The sequence below is a fragment of the Rhinatrema bivittatum genome, chromosome 4 (genome assembly GCF_901001135.1).
Source record: "Rhinatrema bivittatum chromosome 4, aRhiBiv1.1, whole genome shotgun sequence".
Classification (NCBI taxonomy): domain Eukaryota; kingdom Metazoa; phylum Chordata; class Amphibia; order Gymnophiona; family Rhinatrematidae; genus Rhinatrema; species Rhinatrema bivittatum.
In genome coordinates, this window is record NC_042618.1 from 346,510,916 (window position 1) to 346,527,306 (window position 16,391).

At 45.5% G+C, this 16,391-nt stretch overlaps 1 protein-coding gene across 5 annotated transcripts in view; it reads right to left on the bottom strand.

Annotated features, from left to right (window-relative positions):
• The window catches only part of SPAG9 (sperm associated antigen 9), a 279,218-nt gene that overhangs the window by 21,948 nt on the left and 240,879 nt on the right, over nucleotides 1-16,391 (bottom strand). For 4 of the 5 annotated variants that reach the window (XM_029600656.1, XM_029600654.1, XM_029600658.1 and 1 more), the window contains 2 exons: nucleotides 5,499-5,647; nucleotides 4,713-4,884 (listed from right to left, as the gene is read on the bottom strand). In XM_029600656.1, coding sequence (XP_029456516.1) covers nucleotides 4,713-4,884; nucleotides 5,499-5,647 — 321 coding nt within the window. The remainder of the gene's footprint in view (nucleotides 1-4,712; nucleotides 4,885-5,498; nucleotides 5,648-16,391) is intronic. The other variant, XM_029600655.1, reaches the window with a different exon arrangement.

Below are 16,391 nucleotides of genomic sequence, written 5' to 3' on the forward strand. Positions count from 1 at the left end.
AGTATTCAGGGATTTAAAATGCCACAAAAATACCGCAATCACCTTTGTATATCTTCATGCATGTGATATTTTTATGTTATGAGCATATTTAAGAGATTTTACTTCCTTGCAAAGCTTTCTCTAAGCACCTTTGGGACATTAAGTAGCAAGATGATCTACAACAACTCAAGATAACCAACTGTGCAGAGACTGTCAATAATATTGGACAGAAGCAAGGTCCACAACACATGTGCACTGAAAGTAATTCGGCAGCATGGAGAAATTCGTTCTTACCTGATGATTTCCTTTCCTTGAGTCCAGCCAGACCAGTCCAGATGCATGGGTTATGCCTACCAACCAGTAGACTGAGACAGAAGCTAAACAGATTTGCTGATATTTGCTGACACCAGCCTGCCAGTATTCTATGTAACAAGCTAAGAGAAACATTTTCAATACACTAAACCAGGGGTGGCCAATTCCAGTTCTCAAGAGCCACAAGTAGGCTTAATTTTCAGGATATCCACAATGAATATGCATGCAATAGATCTGCATTCAATGGAGGCAATGCATGCAAATCTATCTTGTGCATATTCATTGGTCACCCCTGCACCAGTCTTTCCATCACACACTCCCCCCCCCCCCCCCAAGCAAAAACCAGAGGGCTTCCAAGAGAGAAACAAACAAGAAACAGGACATAAATCTTATCAAGGAATGCAAATTATTACCTTAATATTCAGCACACCGACAAGCATACACAAGCAGTTATTCTGAAAATGAATCAGGAGAATAATACACTTGGTAGAATAGGGAGAGTCCTGGACTGATCTGGCTGGACTCAAGGAAAGGAAATTATCAGGTAAGAACTGATTTCTTCTTTCCCTTCATCCAGTCAGACCAATCCAGATGCATGGAACCTACCCGAGCTATCCCTCTATTAGATGTGACAGTGCCAAATACATTCTCAAGTCTACTGAATCAAAGAAAGTCTCTTCCCTGATTCTAGGGTCAAGACAATAGTGCTTTGAATAAGTACACAAGAACAATCAGGTCACCACTCTACAAATCTCCAGTGGTGACACTAGGTGAAATTCTGCCTGTGAGACTACTTGCACCCAGGTAGTGCATGCTCTAAATTTCTTGGGATGCGTAAATCCCTTGGATATGTAACCTTCCCCTATCACTTCCTTATCCAATAAGCTATCAATGCCTTCAAAGCTGTTCCGATCCTTCTAGAACCACTAAACCAAAGAAATGAGACACTGAGTTATAAAACTATTAGTAAACAAATTACAGTAGAACAACTCTAACATTTAAATGACAAAATTGGGCATACTCTTCTCCATTCAAGTCCCTTCGAAAGGAAGGGAGAAATACCATTTGGTTAGGATGACAAAATGCAAAACCATCTTAGGAAAGAAAAAATGAACCAGGAGAGTCTATACCACCTTATCAAAAGAACCTAAAAAAAGAGCCTGCAGCTCCAAAATTCTTCAGGTGCAACAGAAAACACCATCTTAAGAGTAAGAAGCTTAAGTGGTGCCTCTCTTAGAGGCTCAAAAAGATGACCAACCAGCTATAACATCACAAATTCCGATTCCATGGATGTATTGATTCTCTGATGCTTCACTTCTTGAAGGAAACAAGACACATTCAGAAGAGACAAATAAGGTCTGCCCATCAACTGGTCTCTAACAGACAATAATTGTACCTACACCTTAGAGGGTTAGAAGCCGACCCTTATCCAATCCCCCCTGCAGAAATTCTAAGATAATCAGCACAGAAGCTCTTCTAGCCGAGATCTTCCTAATTGGGCACCAATTCTCAAAACAACAGCCTGATGCAAACACTGCTCTGTTCCCATGATGTTTGCGATGGAAGGAATTATATCCTCATCTGAAGAAATGGGAGCTACTCCTTTGCAACTCTACCTGGAAGAGCCGCAGACCAGTCTGCTGGAACCAGCCTAGGAGTACTTCTATCTGAGCTACTCCCTTCTTGCAGTTCCAATATGGTCACTGTTACCGCTGCGGTGGCAAACATGCAGATTCTGCTGATGCTGCCCTCCCAGGGCAGACAATTCCAGGAGCTACCCTTTCTCTCTCTCCTCCTCACAAGATATACAGAGGCTTCCCCCTGACAGCATGATCCACATGCACTGCAAACTACTGAGCATGTTCCACACTCCTGAAGGGATGCCATCGCTTCCTCCCTTACCTCTCTCCTGCCTCAACCTGCAGACTCTCAGACAGCAAAGCGTTCCCATTTTTTTTTTTTTAACTCAGCTTTAACAAGCAAGAACTAGGCACAGCCACAAGGCTCAGGAGAAAGAAGAACAAAATAGAGAGGAGTCTTGTTTAGTCTTTTTTTTGTTTAAAGGGGAAGGAAGGACACAGAAGAGGAGAGAAAAAGCATGGGGAGGAAGGCGGGAAAGAAGGGTAATTCCAGCACCCATAGTCTGGAAAACCCTGTTCTAATGACTTGAAGTCCCCTGGGTCCACTGGCTGTTCTCAATCGAGGGAGGGAGTACAAGACTTTCAGTTAAGGAGCTGCCACCCAAGTTTCTACCTTCTTCACCAGGCCTAACCAGGCCTCAGCTCACAGCATGGGATGTTTGCCTGCTGGAGACAACTGGAAGGCCGATGTCAGCACAGGAGCCTATAAGGGATCAGCAAACTCATTAGTCTCTGTCTCCATCTGCTGATTGGGAGGCATAACACATGCATCTGGACTGGTCTGGCTGGCTGAAGAGGGAGGACATCTTAGTGACTTTCACTAATCAGCTATTTATATTTACTTTTAATTGTGATTTTCAAAAAAATGATTATCTCCAATGCAAGCAGTATAGAAGAACCATGGCTTTTTTATACTGAGTTTGATAAATAAGCATCATCATTAAAATGAATCAGTTTATGAGTCTACTTTATGTTTATATATAGGGACGGCAATTATCATACTGCACCCAGGGACATGGCAATTTTATAACTTGCGCACACATATGCATGCATGTTATAAAATAGCCTGTCACATGTACATGTGCGCCTAATTTTAAATAGGTATACAAATCCTGATTCTATTGCATAAGTTGGGGGATTTTAAAAGGGGAGTGCGCCCACACCATTTCCAGTTACACCAGTTTGTCCAGTTAAGAGCTAGATCCCCCAAACTCCTCTGTGCACTCCCCTCCCCCCACACTTACCCCATAACCTTTAAACCCCTCTGAAACTGATTTTTTTTTTAAAAACACAAACCTCATGCCCCTAGCAGAAGTAAAGTAACATGGCACTGGACCTGGGCGTGTGCCCAGGTGCATAAATACTTGGTTCTACCCATAACGCTGCCCCAGAATGCCCATGTCCCATCCTTTTTGAAATTCAAGTGAGATATGTGCTTATTAGACATGTGCGATATCTCTGCAGCTTTTAACATTTGGTGGGTGTGCGTAAGCTGGCCGTGCGCACACATCTCCAGATTTTGGCATGCACCAGGCTTTTAAAATCTACCTCTAAATGTAGATATTTAAGTTTCTTGAAGCTTTTCACACCTTGTGTTCTATAATTGTTTTTCATTTTCTCAATCATACAATTTGTGTTGGATTGCAAATATGCTATCTGTTCTTTATAACACTATTTACCACCATTTTTTATATTCCTAAAGCCTGTGAGAGGACCTGGGTGTTACATTACGTATGGGGCATTAGCACTGTAATGGCATTATCAGAAGCAAGACTGAGAGGTTAGATAAAAGACATGGGGGCTAGGAGGAAAATACACTGGTTTAAGTATGAGATTGTATGCACTCATCTACAACGGAGTAGTAGAGAACCAGAGAAGATTATAACTAGACAGACTGGGTGGGTCAATTATTTCTCATCTGCCATCATCTACTATGCAGAGTCATTTTGCTGTGGATTTTACTTTATTTTGGGGCCCAGCACATTTTTTTGTGCTTCCAGAGCCATCAGAATCTGCCCTAGCTAGGGCTACAGTGCCATGATCCTTCAATTGCAGCTACCTGGAGTCCACCCTTACTTGTATTTCCTAATCCTGCTCCCTCTATAACCTAACCATTGTGCAGTCTTTCCTCAGTAAGAACTCTGGAACCCGGATTGTGTTTATTCAAATCCTACCAAGAAGAATGGAAACACACTCTGTGAAAATTGCATTCATAGCATCATCAGCCACCTTCCAGCCTAAATAAGGAGAATCTGGATTGATTTTAGGTTTCCCACATGGTAGTGCACAGCACTGCCACTATGAGCCTTCTGATTCAGAGAAAGAACAAACTGGATTTTAGCTGGAATCAGCCCTTACATTGCATATATTTGTTGATAGTTTCATACAGATTTTGGTTTTGCATGGAAGCAATCCAATCAACTGCTTAGAATTTTGGCATGCCTACACCAAAGAATTCAGATTGTTTCTGTGAACTTTAAAAATCTACTTCTTCCTGACAATCTTGAGCAAAACTTGTAAATTCAATGTAACTTTAAAAAATGATTTTTTTTCCCCCTTGATTTTTCATTACTACAGAAGTGGGCTTTAGAAGGATGATGCTATCCAACTTGAAATGCCCTTGGTGTGTGAGAGGTGGAATTAATGGCTTCTCTCTTGGATTTCCGATTCTATACAGCCCTGCAGGGTCCCTGCTGAGGCTAGCTGCATATAGCCAGAGAGAAAAACGCTATGATACAATGAGGATTTTTGTTTCTTTCACTTAATTCAGTGTAAACTTACCCAACATTTTGCTCACATATGGCTCAATGTCCACATCTTGTAAATGCTGATAAGTGTGTGCATGATAAAGCCGGAGTGTGGAATCCAGACGAATAGACACCCACACCCCATCGCCTACCCAGGCCAGTTGTCTTACTTGGCTTTCTTTCCTTGGGTGTGCATCAAAAGATTTCTAGGAGAAAAAAAAAAAGAAGAGTTACAATGTTCAAAGGTGTTACATTAATTATTGTATTTATATAGCAATTGTGTTGCTACAGGAAGCCATTGAGGTGCCAAATAGTCAAGCGAAGGAGGGAAGTACTGAATAATTAAGGGAAGAAAATCCCCTTTGGAATACATTTTTCTAGTTCAGTAAGCATCAGATGTATGCACGTTTGAAAATCCCATCTCTTGGATGCTCCCTCCAGACAAGACAATCTGCTGTTGCTTGAAAGAGAGGTACCACAAACCAGGAAGAGTACAGTCCAGAAAGAACATGAAACGTTTCTTACAGCAAAAGGAAAGAAAAAAAAAATCACTCATCAAAATAAACAAAATGTTATTCTCAAGGCTTGGACTCAACACACAATTTTCAATCCAAAAAAAGACATTGACTGGGTCTCTGGCTTCCCTTTTCAAAGGCAGAGTATATGAAACATCATAAAATTTCTCCTTCATATTTTATGATTTGTAATCTGTTTTCTGAAGTAAAAGCCTTGAGAATCCAGCATGTGATGTGAGTGGGAGTTAATAGCCAGGGCTGGGCCATTAAGGCCCCAGTGACATTGAAAAGCAGTCTGAACTTGCCTCTATCTTCATGGCTTTTGGCTGTACAACATATATTTTGTTCCTGTAACCACACCAGACTTTATCATGCACTACAGCCATGCATCGAATGGAATGATGAGGACGTCCCAAGTCTAGGAGGTGGTAATTTGTCAAATCCCACTGGCCATCTGAAATAAAAAAAAAAAAGAGAGAGAAAACAGAGAACTAAAACATGAACACATTATGGCTTCAAGAATGACATTGATAATCTTGTGACTGAACTCACTATAATAAAAAAGTTTGCAATCAATCTTAACTCTAATCATGACATTTTTGAGTAACACAAACACTATCTCCTAAATTCTGACATTCAGCTTTTAAATACAGTTAAAAAGAAAGTTGCGACCCTTATTAATACAATGTTAAGTTCATTCATACTGGGCTTCCTCACTCCCTTCATTAGACTAATTGCTTCCACAGAAACATTGAATATTGCAAACTCCACTTCTCCCCAAAGAAGACCACAAACTACAAAAAACAGGCACATTTTTTATGAGTTATTTTTACATCATGCATGCCTGAGTGATGTGTGTATTATATGGCTAAAATTTACCAGTTTATATGAGGGATATTTGTCAGGAAAGATATTGCATTTTGTAATTTTGTTGTATTTTAATTGCATGAATTTGTATTTTCTTAAAGACGTTTTGTTAAAATGACTGATGTCCGTCATTTGAGCGATCTTTGGACCTGGAAGGTGGTATATAAATAACTGCAAATATCAATAATGTTATAAAAAAATTATTGTGGGGACATTAGAATAATAATCAGCACCTTTAGGATGTGTGCAACATGAGAAACAAAAAAGATCCAAACTCCACTTTCCATCTTAACCCTTCAGAAATATACATTCAGTTATCTCTTGGGCACAAGGGCACTTAAATGAATTTCCAACGGAAAAAGGAGGAAGGAATGATGAATTACACATTCAAAGGGTAAGGAAAATAAAAATCTAAATAAAATAAAAAATAAGGAAAAAAGATTGTTTGTAAATACTATACCACAAATATTACTGTAAAACTGAGGCAATTTGAAACTCTACTGCTGGAATACATACAGGAGTTTGTGATTTTTGATTGTTACCATCAGTAATGAGGGTTGGCACTATGACCAAAAACTGTTCTCATCTTTTAAGTAGAGTCGGAGCAGGGGAACTGTCCTGTACAGTTAGAAAGGGCAGAGAGAAAAAAAAAACAAAACAACCCAACTTTCCATCCTAATCCAACCCTGGGAATCATCGCAGACAAAAAGATTTATACTCAGACAGAAATTTCACAACAAAATCTGCTACCCACGCGCATGATTTTATATCAGCTTGCGCGAGCGTAAATGGGGGGTAATTTAGTAGATGTACGCGGCAACGCAATAGACCTTTTCCCCAGTTCCCTCCCAGTCCACTCTCATAAACTAAAAAAAAGGATTCCTACACGACAAAGCCTGAAGCTCAGAAATATTGCTGAACATATAGCCAACCAAAAATACTGCCTTTTCAGAGTAAGATATTTCAAATTTGCTCTCTTCATAGGTTCAAACGGAGGCTTGCACAAGGTCTTCAGGATCGGGTTGAGGTTCCAGGATGGGATCAATCTCCAAACCAACAGTTTCAAATACTTCACCGCCTTCAATAACCTAATCACATATGGGTGCAAGGCTAGCAGAGACTTTTGAATCTTACCCCATAACAGGACAATGCCGCTGTCTGCACCCTCAGAATTCAGAGGTAAACCCTTCTACAGACCTACCTGACCTGCCTCCCTTTTACACTATCTACCCCAACGACCCCTAAAACCTCACTGACTCCCCTTGCTTTTTTCTTTTTTACACTTACCCGCAATCAGCAGCAGCAGCTTGTACAGGCTGGTCGGCTACTGGCTTGCATCTCAGCGGGATAGTGCCTAATGGTACTGTCCCAGCCTGTCCACGCCCTGCCCAGACCCCACCCCCGGCCTGCGTGCAGGGATTTTAAAATTCAGCCTTTAAAATTTAAGACCTTTAACATTATTTAGTTAACTAAATAAAAAAATAAGTGGGGGAAATGTACTGTTATATTGTCTATGCAGAATCTTATACAATTTTCCCCTATAAGCTGCACAGTCTGTTTTAGAAAGTTTACAAGGGGAAAGTGACGAAAAATGAAATTCTGTAGAAGATACAGTGGATGCACAGATGTTCAAAATACTCAGAGATTTACTAATAGAATTGTGGCCTATGGAGATTGTTACAACAGCACTTTCCATTCTTGTTGACCAGACCAGTCCATACAGATGAAGACAGAATAAAAGCTTCACTGTACCCTTGGTATTTAGGCACTGTGTCACCTGCAATCTATCAGTATTCTCTATCTCCAGCAAGAAGTCCATCCTGCAGTTGGGACTGTTCTGTGGAAGACAATTGCTCCCTGAGGTGTTAGGTCCTGGGCCATTCTCCTTGGGTCGAGTAGGGGGTCAGTGGCCCTTAATGAGCTTTTACACGACCAGTTAGGAGGGTCTAAAAGCCAATGGTGCTGGCTCCCTCATTCCCTATCTTTTTCTCCCTCTGTTTCAAGACTTCCCTTCTTGCCTGTCTGGAATTAGAAGTCTTCTCTATAGGGAAGTAAACGATTCTTTTTTTATATCTTTTAGTTTAGCTGGATCTTTAGAGGTCACTTTAAGAAGAAAAAACCCCCCACAAAACAAAAAAGACTGAGCTTGAAGCAGCATGTGGAGCTGGCCAGGGAGGCTGCAGAAAGGCGGATGTGCTAGAGGACCTGCTGTGCTGGAAGGACCCTGCTTTTCTGTGTGCTGTGAGGAAATTTGGCTGCTTTGGGTGAGTGTGGGAAATGGTGCTCCACATGTGGAGACTGTCATGCAAAGGTCCTAGCTTCCAGGGTTTGCTGGGCCTACATTGACAGTGGGGAGGGCTCCTCTGTAGTCTCTCTTTCAACTGTGGGCATTAGGAGGGCTGGGGTCAAGAAGCAGCATCAGTTCCCGAGGCTGACTTGAGTAGGGAAGTTGGCAGGGCAGCAGCAGTGGCCATTTTGAATTCTCCCATACTGCAGAGATCTTTGGAGGTAGCTTGCACTGATCCTCCAGAACTGTTCCCTTGTGGCAGGGTACACATCTTGGCAGGACTTTCTGGGATCCATGTTGTTTCTTTTGATCTGGTTCCTTGGGCAGCAGCTCATATGAAACCACTGCAGACAGCTCTTCTGTCATGTTGGGATCCTCAGTCGCAGGATTATGAGATCAAGTTACCCCTCCTGTGGGAAGCAAAACTGAGTCTTTCCTGGTGGCTTTTGCTCAGCAATTTGTCCAGGGTGCAGCATCAAAGATTCCGGATTGGGTAATGGTGATGTTTGGCTGGGGGGGGGGGGGGGTGAGCTGTTTGCCATGGCCGGACAGAGCAAGGCTGGTGGTCTCAGTTGGGGGTGACCCAGTCCATCAATCGCTTGGAAACAAGGGTGATCTGAAGGGACTTGATATGTTTCCTGCCTCTAGTCAGCAGTCAGGATACTGTCATACAAGTAGACGGTTGTGGCATATATAAACAGGGTGGAACCAAGATTCTGGCAGTCTCACTGGAGATGCAGTCTCACTGGAGATGGCAAAGTAACTGTTGAGTGGAACAGCACTTAAGGTCGCTGTTGGCTTCTCACATTGCCAGGGTGCAGAACATGCAGGTGGATTTCTTGAGCAGGAACACAGTTGATCCCATGGGAGTGTGAGCTGGCAGCGAAAGCGAAAGCATTCAATCTCAGATTCCAGTGGGATAGCCCCCTTGTGGATTTAATGGCAATGGGTTGGAATGCCAAGATGTTGCAGGAGAGAAGCAGGGTCCGAAGGTTTGGATGCCTTGTCACAGCTGTGGCCTCAGAAGGACCTATTTTACATGTTAGTGATTTACATCAAAAGACAGTGAGGTTTGGTAATTCTGGTAGCACCAGAGTAGCCAAGGCGGCCATGGTTTGCAAATTTAATCACTCAGCTTAGAGGGGCTGGTTATGTCTTGGTCACATTTCCAATCTTCTACATTAGGGTCTATCCTCTTGGATCAGGTGGATTGCTTTTGTCTTGCAGTTTGGCTCTTGAGAGGAGGCGACTGAAGATTAAGGGCTATTCCAAGGAAGCAATTTCAATGCTGCTTCAGCCCAGGAAGGCTTTGACTTCCTTGGTGTATGTTCAAATCTGGAATGTTTGGGGCCTGCTGTCAGGAAATGTGTCCTGGTTCAAATAATCTTTCAATCATCATACTGCAGCCATAGCAGGACACATTTTTGTAAGTGTATTTGTTTGGGCCCCAGAGGAAGGACTTCTCCGAAACACGAGCCGTGTTGGGCCGTTAAACACATGCTTTTTAAATGATGTGTCTTTTGGTTTTTTCTTAAAATAAACAGCAAATTCATAGTGTGAAGTAAAGAATAAAGTGTTCAGAGCCCTATGATTATACTTTAACAAGAGGGTGTTGAGTCACTTTGGTGGTTAACAAAACTGGTTTTCTACCTGAATAAGTGAGTTTAAAAATCACACATTTTAAACATATGAGGTCTCCGTAACTCCTTAATAATTTATGTTTCCAATGTGTGTGGATCTTCATAAGTTTTGATATATGTTCAGCAAGACATTTTTCTGAGCTTCAGATTTTGTTGTGTAGGGATCCTTTCCTTTAGTTTTTGGAAGATGGGATGTCTCTTTGGACAGTTCCCTCCATTTTGCCCAAGGTAATGTCTTTCTTTCATATGGATCCGACTGTGGAGCTGCATCTTCTGGATATCCTCAGTATTCTTCTGAGATAAGAAAATTGGTTCTAACCTGCTAATTTTCGTTCCTGTAGTACCAAGGATCAGTCCCGAAAAGTGGGTTGTGCATCCCTATCAGCAGATGGAGTCAGATAACAAAGCTTTGGGCACTGCCATATATACTAGAGTGCCACCTGCAGACCCTCAGTATTGTCCTGTACCCAAGCCCAGGCTAAAAGAACGAAAGAGCGAGAGGTAGCAAACATCAAAACCCAGACTACCCCTCAAGCTCTACTCAAAAACTAACTCAACTGTGCATAACTGCTCCATCAATCCGCTCTGCCAAAAAGGAGATCCAAGAAATGCTTTAGGCCACAAAATCGGCCAACGGTAGCCAACACAGTCTTTCGGAATCTGAAATAAGGGGTGGGCCTCTGGACTGATCCTTGATACTACAGGAACGAAAATTAGCAGGTAAGAACCAATTTTCTTTTCCGAGTGTGTACCAGGATCAGTCCAGAAAAGTGGGATGTACCCAAGCCACCCTACACTGGGCGGGCCCCCAAAAGACCTGCACGAAGCACACTCTCCCCGAAGGATGATTCATTAGATGCCTGGACATCCAAGCGATAATGCTTCGTGAAAGTGTGAATCGAAGACCACACCGCTGCCCTACAGATCTGGGCAGAGGCGACAAAAGCACTCTGCCTAGGAAGCAGCCTGGGCCCTATTGGAGTGAGCCCTAAGACCCAATGGAACCTGCCTTCCATGGGCAATGTACGCCAAGCTAATGGCTTGTTTAATCCACCTAGCAAGGGTCGCTTTAGATGCTTTGTCTCCTTTCTTTGGGCCCCTGAACAGGACAAATAGGTGGTCAGAACGTCGAAAGTCATTGGTAACCTCTAGATAGCACATCAAGACCCGGCGAACGTCCAAGAGATGAAGATCTCTATCCTGAGGAGAGTCTCGAGACCAATTTGGAAACCCTGGGAGTTCCAGAGTCTGATTTACGTGAAATGAGGAAACCACCTTAGGGACAAAGGACGGGACCGTCCACAAAGACACCCGATCCAGCGAGATACGTAGAAAGGGATCCAGACACGACAGTGCCTGTAGCTCTGAGATTCGAAGAGCCGAGCAAATAGCTACCAGAAACACCGTCTTCAAGGTCCAATCTTTCAAAGAAGATCTGCTGAGAGGTTCAAAAGGAGTACCGCAAAATACTCAGAGAACTAAATTTAGGCTCCAATCCGGGCATACTGGGCAGACAGGAGGACACAAATGTTTAACTCCTTTAAGAAAACTAGTAATGTCCGGGTGCGCTGCCAAGGAACAACCATTAACCCGTCCCCACAAGGCACCCAGAGCTGCCACCTGTACTCGTAGAGAGTTGAACGCCAGTCCCTTAGTAAGCCCCTGCTGTAGAAAATCGAGAATTCGAGAAACCTCAACTGAGAGAAGGTCGCAGTCCCGTTGACTACACCCTGCCTCAAAAAGCTTCCAAACGCGCACATAAGCCATTAGAGGTGGCCGGTCGTCGCGCCTGAAGGGTGAAAATGACATGCTCTGAGTAGCCCTTCAAGCGTAAACTCTGAAAAGCCAAGCCACAAGAGAGAAGTGATCCTCCTGAATATGGGCCCCTGTCGAAGCAGACGTGGTAGATGAGCCAGCTGCAAGAGGCCTTCGAGAGCTAGTCGTACGAGATCCGCGAACCACGGTAGACGTGGCCACTCCGGTGCCACAAGAACCACCCAGCCCGGGTGAAGTTCTATGCGATGTAGCAGCTGACCTATGAGTGGCCAGGGAGGAAAGGCATACAATAGAATTCCCGTGGGCCAGGGACACACGAGGGCATCGATGCCCACCGAGCCCTGCTCCTTTCGAAGACTGAAGAAACGACTTGGCATTCATCCGCGTTGCCATTAAGTCCAACTGAGGCATGCCCCCCACCTGGCACAAATGCAGTTCCACGCGTAGGCAGACAGTTCCCACTCTCCAGGATCGAGTTGCTGTCTGCTGAGGAAATCCAATTCGGAGGATCCAAATTCACCCCCCCCCCCCCCCCTGTTTGAGATTGCTGCGCGAAAGCCACCACAACAGACTGACACGGGACTCCTGAAGCAGTGGCATTGGTAGTTGAAACTGCTCCTACACCGGGCTCCACCGGGATAGGAGTGCCCATTGCAAGGGGTGAAGGTGGGCGAACGCCCAGGGAACCAAGTCCAGAGTGGAGGCCATGGATCCCAAGACTTGAAGAGTCATACTGTGGGTGGTCTCATCCAAAAGAGCGAGTGTATCTGGTCTTGCAATTTCTTTATTCAATCCACTGACAGAAACACCTTCCCCTGAATTGTATCGAATCAGGCTCTGAGATAAGTCAAGACCTGGGTGGGTTCCAAATGGCTCTTCTGCACATTCATCACCCAGCCCATGGACTGCAACGTGACCATCACCTTGCGCACCGATCTCTCGCAGTCCTCCTGCTATTTTGCGCGAATCAACCAGTCGTCCAAGTACGGATGGACTAATATCCCTTCCTTGCGAAGGAAGGCTGCCACTACCACCATTACTTTCATGAACATTCGAGGAGCCATCACGAGACCAAAGGGAAGGACTCGAAATTGGAAGTGTTGTCCCAACACCTTGAAACGCAGAAATCTCTGGTGACTGGACCTGATGGGGATATGAAGATATGCTTCGGTGAGATCCAGAGACGCTAGAAATTCTCCTGTCCGAACCGCCATCACCGTCCGCAATGTTTCCATCTGAAAACGAAGAATCCGGAGACAACGGTTCACTTTCTGCAGATCGAGAATGGGACGAAACGTGCCCTCCTTTTTGGGAACCACAAAGTAAATCGAGTAACGGCCCCGTCCTTGCTCCGTCTCCTGGACCTGGACAATCGCCTTGAGGTTGAGAAGTCGTTGCAAGGTCCCACAGACCGCGTCATGTTTGCTGTGTGAGGACACTCGGGATTCTACAAACACCGCTGGAACCGGCCGGGAGAATTCCAAGCATACCCCTCTCTGATGACCTCTAAAACCCACCGGTCTGAGGTAATCTTTGCCCATTCCGTGTAAAAGTTGGATAATCTGCTTCCGACAGCTTTGACGACGGAATGGGTGCTCGTGGCTTCATTGGGAGGACTTAGCGCTTCCCGCTCCCAGGTGTCCCGAGTCCCTGCCAGGACGGCGACCCCCGCGAAAGGACTGCTGGCACCCCATAGCCGGCTTAGAAGTGGATGGTGCTGTGTATTTGCTAGACCTGTAGCGACGAGCCGGAACAGAGTTCTAGGAGGGAAGGCCTTCTTGGACAATTTCCTGTCTTCTGACAACCTATTGCCCTTAGACTCCGCCAGCAATTTTACCAACTGATCCCGTTCCTCTCCAAATAGAAGCTTGCCCTTAAAGGACAAGTTGCACAGTTGGGATTTAGAAGACAAATCCGCCGCCCAATTCCTCAGCCAGAGGAGGCAGCGCACTGACATCATAGTGACCATACCTCTCGCAGAGGTCCTCACCAGATCATACAGGGCATCTGCTACATAGGCAATACCCGCTTCCAACCAAGCGGACTGTAATGCTACTCCGCCACTAGAGCCGGATCCAGCAGTCGTCTCCTGGATCCAACACTGACATGCTTCTCTGCATCAAACTGGCGCAGAGAGCCGCTCGAAGACTCAGCGCCGCTACCTCAAATGCCCATTTCAATTGGATCTCCAGTTTCCAATCCTGCATGTCTTTAAGGGCGGCTGCCCCAGCGACCAGGATAGTGGTCTTTTTAGTGACTGCTGAGATCGCAGTATTCACCTTAGGGATCTTCGAAAGGTCCAAGACGTCCGACGACAGGGGATATAGCTTAGCCATTGCTCTGCCCACCTTCAGACCAGCATCAGGAGCATCCCACTCCCGAGTCACCAGCTTGCAGACTTTCTTCGGTAGAGGAAAGGATGTAGTGGGATCCCGAATACCGTCAAGGACAGGATTAACCCCCTCATCGTCCGATTCCTCCTGAGACACCTTAATGTTCAGGACTTCCAGGACCTGAGGAAGAAGGGGGCATAGCTCGTCCCTCTTGAACAAACGGACCACACTGGGATCATCACCCTCCATTGGTGGGGTATTGAGATCATCCATGTCGTCTGTATCCACATCCGCCTGGTCCGGGTCCTTATCCGTACCGGCTCCCACAGGTGGGGCTGACCTGGAGCCTGGCAAAAGCCCCTGAGGGCCCCGAGTGCCCTCCTTACTCTGATGTCCCTGATCCGGAGGACTCCCTAGGTCCGCAGCTCTATTAAGCTTCTCCGGAGGAAGATAGAGGTCTCCCGGGAGCCCGGGTCTCTTAACCGCCATGCGTTTGCGGGCCAAAAAAGCTTCGTGCATGAGTAGGATAAACTCCGGGCAAAACCCCTCCGGGACCACCTCCCCTTCCAGGGAAATCACCGGAGGTGCAGAACCTGATCCTGCTGGGAGATTCTCCCCTACAGGGGCCAAAACAAGAGGGGGGTCCCTCCTCCCGCGAATCCAACCCCAGGGAAACCGGGGCATCCCCAGAGGTGTGGCCTTCCGGCCCCGATAAATCCCCTGCCTCCTCTGCGCATTCAGGGCATAAAAACGCCATGTTCAGGGCCTGCCCGCGAGTGCCACACATGCGGCAGGCAGGCGATTTAGTGTACGGCGCCATTCCTGAAGCCACACCGCCACGTGGAGGAAAGGAAAAGAGGGCCGCACTAGACTCGTCGCCACCATGCGGGAAAAATGTCCCTCACCAAGTGCGCGCTAAATTTCAGTAAAGAAAACCCTCACGAGCCATCGGGCCGCCAACAAAAAGGCCAGTCCCCGCCTGAAAACTCTGCCGCAAGAGAGAGAAGACAAGGAAAAATCAAGTGAATTCACCCCTTCCCTTCCACAGCAGCTCGGAGCTCCGGGGGCCGAAGGGAAATTTAGCCGACAGCCTCCCCACACAGCCAACTCGGGCCCGATCCCACCGCACTGACTTTACCTCAGAGCTGCTTCAGACCGGAGCACTAAAAAGAACACTTCCTTCTGTGAATAACACTAGGTGTTTTTTTTTTTTGTTTTTTTTAACAAACTTTACTAAAAACAGGAGGTGCTCTAAGTGGCTGGGATGAAGGGAGCAGTTGCAGCAATGCCAGTGTCGCGTCACCAGGAGCCCCTGGCCTGCCCACACTGACCCGGAGCAGACGAGACCCTGACAGGGATTTCCAATCCCCCGGGCGTCCGGGGGATGGCACATGAAGGTGCCTAACACCTGAGGGATGGCCCACGAAGGTGCCTAACATCTCAGGAAGCAACAGTAAGTCAATAAAAAATTCTTTTAACTAAAAAACTGAAAAATTCAAACTAAAAAACTGCAGGAATGCATTTCTGCCATCTGCTAGAGTCAGAGAAATACTAAGGGTCTGCAGGTGGCACTCTAGAATACATGGCAGTGCCCAAAGCTTTGTTCTCTGACTCCATCTGCTAGTAGGGATACACAACCCACTTTTCTGGACTGATACTGGTATGTACTGGGAACTGAAGGTTACGAATAATTTTAGGGGATCAGATATCTTTTTGTTTTATTCACTGGCTGTAACAAAGGGGAAAAGGCCTTTAAGGCCTTGATCACTAGGATAGATTAAGGAAATGATTTAGTCAGCGTATATTTGCCAAGGTCATCAGGTTCCACAGACCCTGAAGGTCCATTCTACTAGGGCTCAGGCAGCATTGTGGGTTGAATGTCTGTTGCTATCGCCACAGGATAGTTGTAGAGTGGCCACTTGGTCTTCGCTACACACTTTTTCCCAAGCATTATAGATTGGAGGTCTGTGCCCCAGGTGCTTCGAGTTCTGAGGCAGGCATCTTACAAGCAGATCTTGCAGTTTCCCTCCTAATTTAGGGTGACCTGGGTACGTCCCATCTATATGGACTGGTCTGGTGGGCAAGGAAGGAAAAATTGGCATTTACTTGCTAATTTTCTTTCCTTGAGTCCTAACCAGACCAGTCCAGAATCCAGCCCATTACTTTGCTGAAGACTAATCTTTCTATGTATTTATGTTTCAGGTCAGCAACTCCTCAATGAAGGAGTGTTAGGCCTGTGTTTCTGGGTTCACTAAGGTTTGATTCCTTCTCCCTGCTCGTTATGGAAGAGTTAGT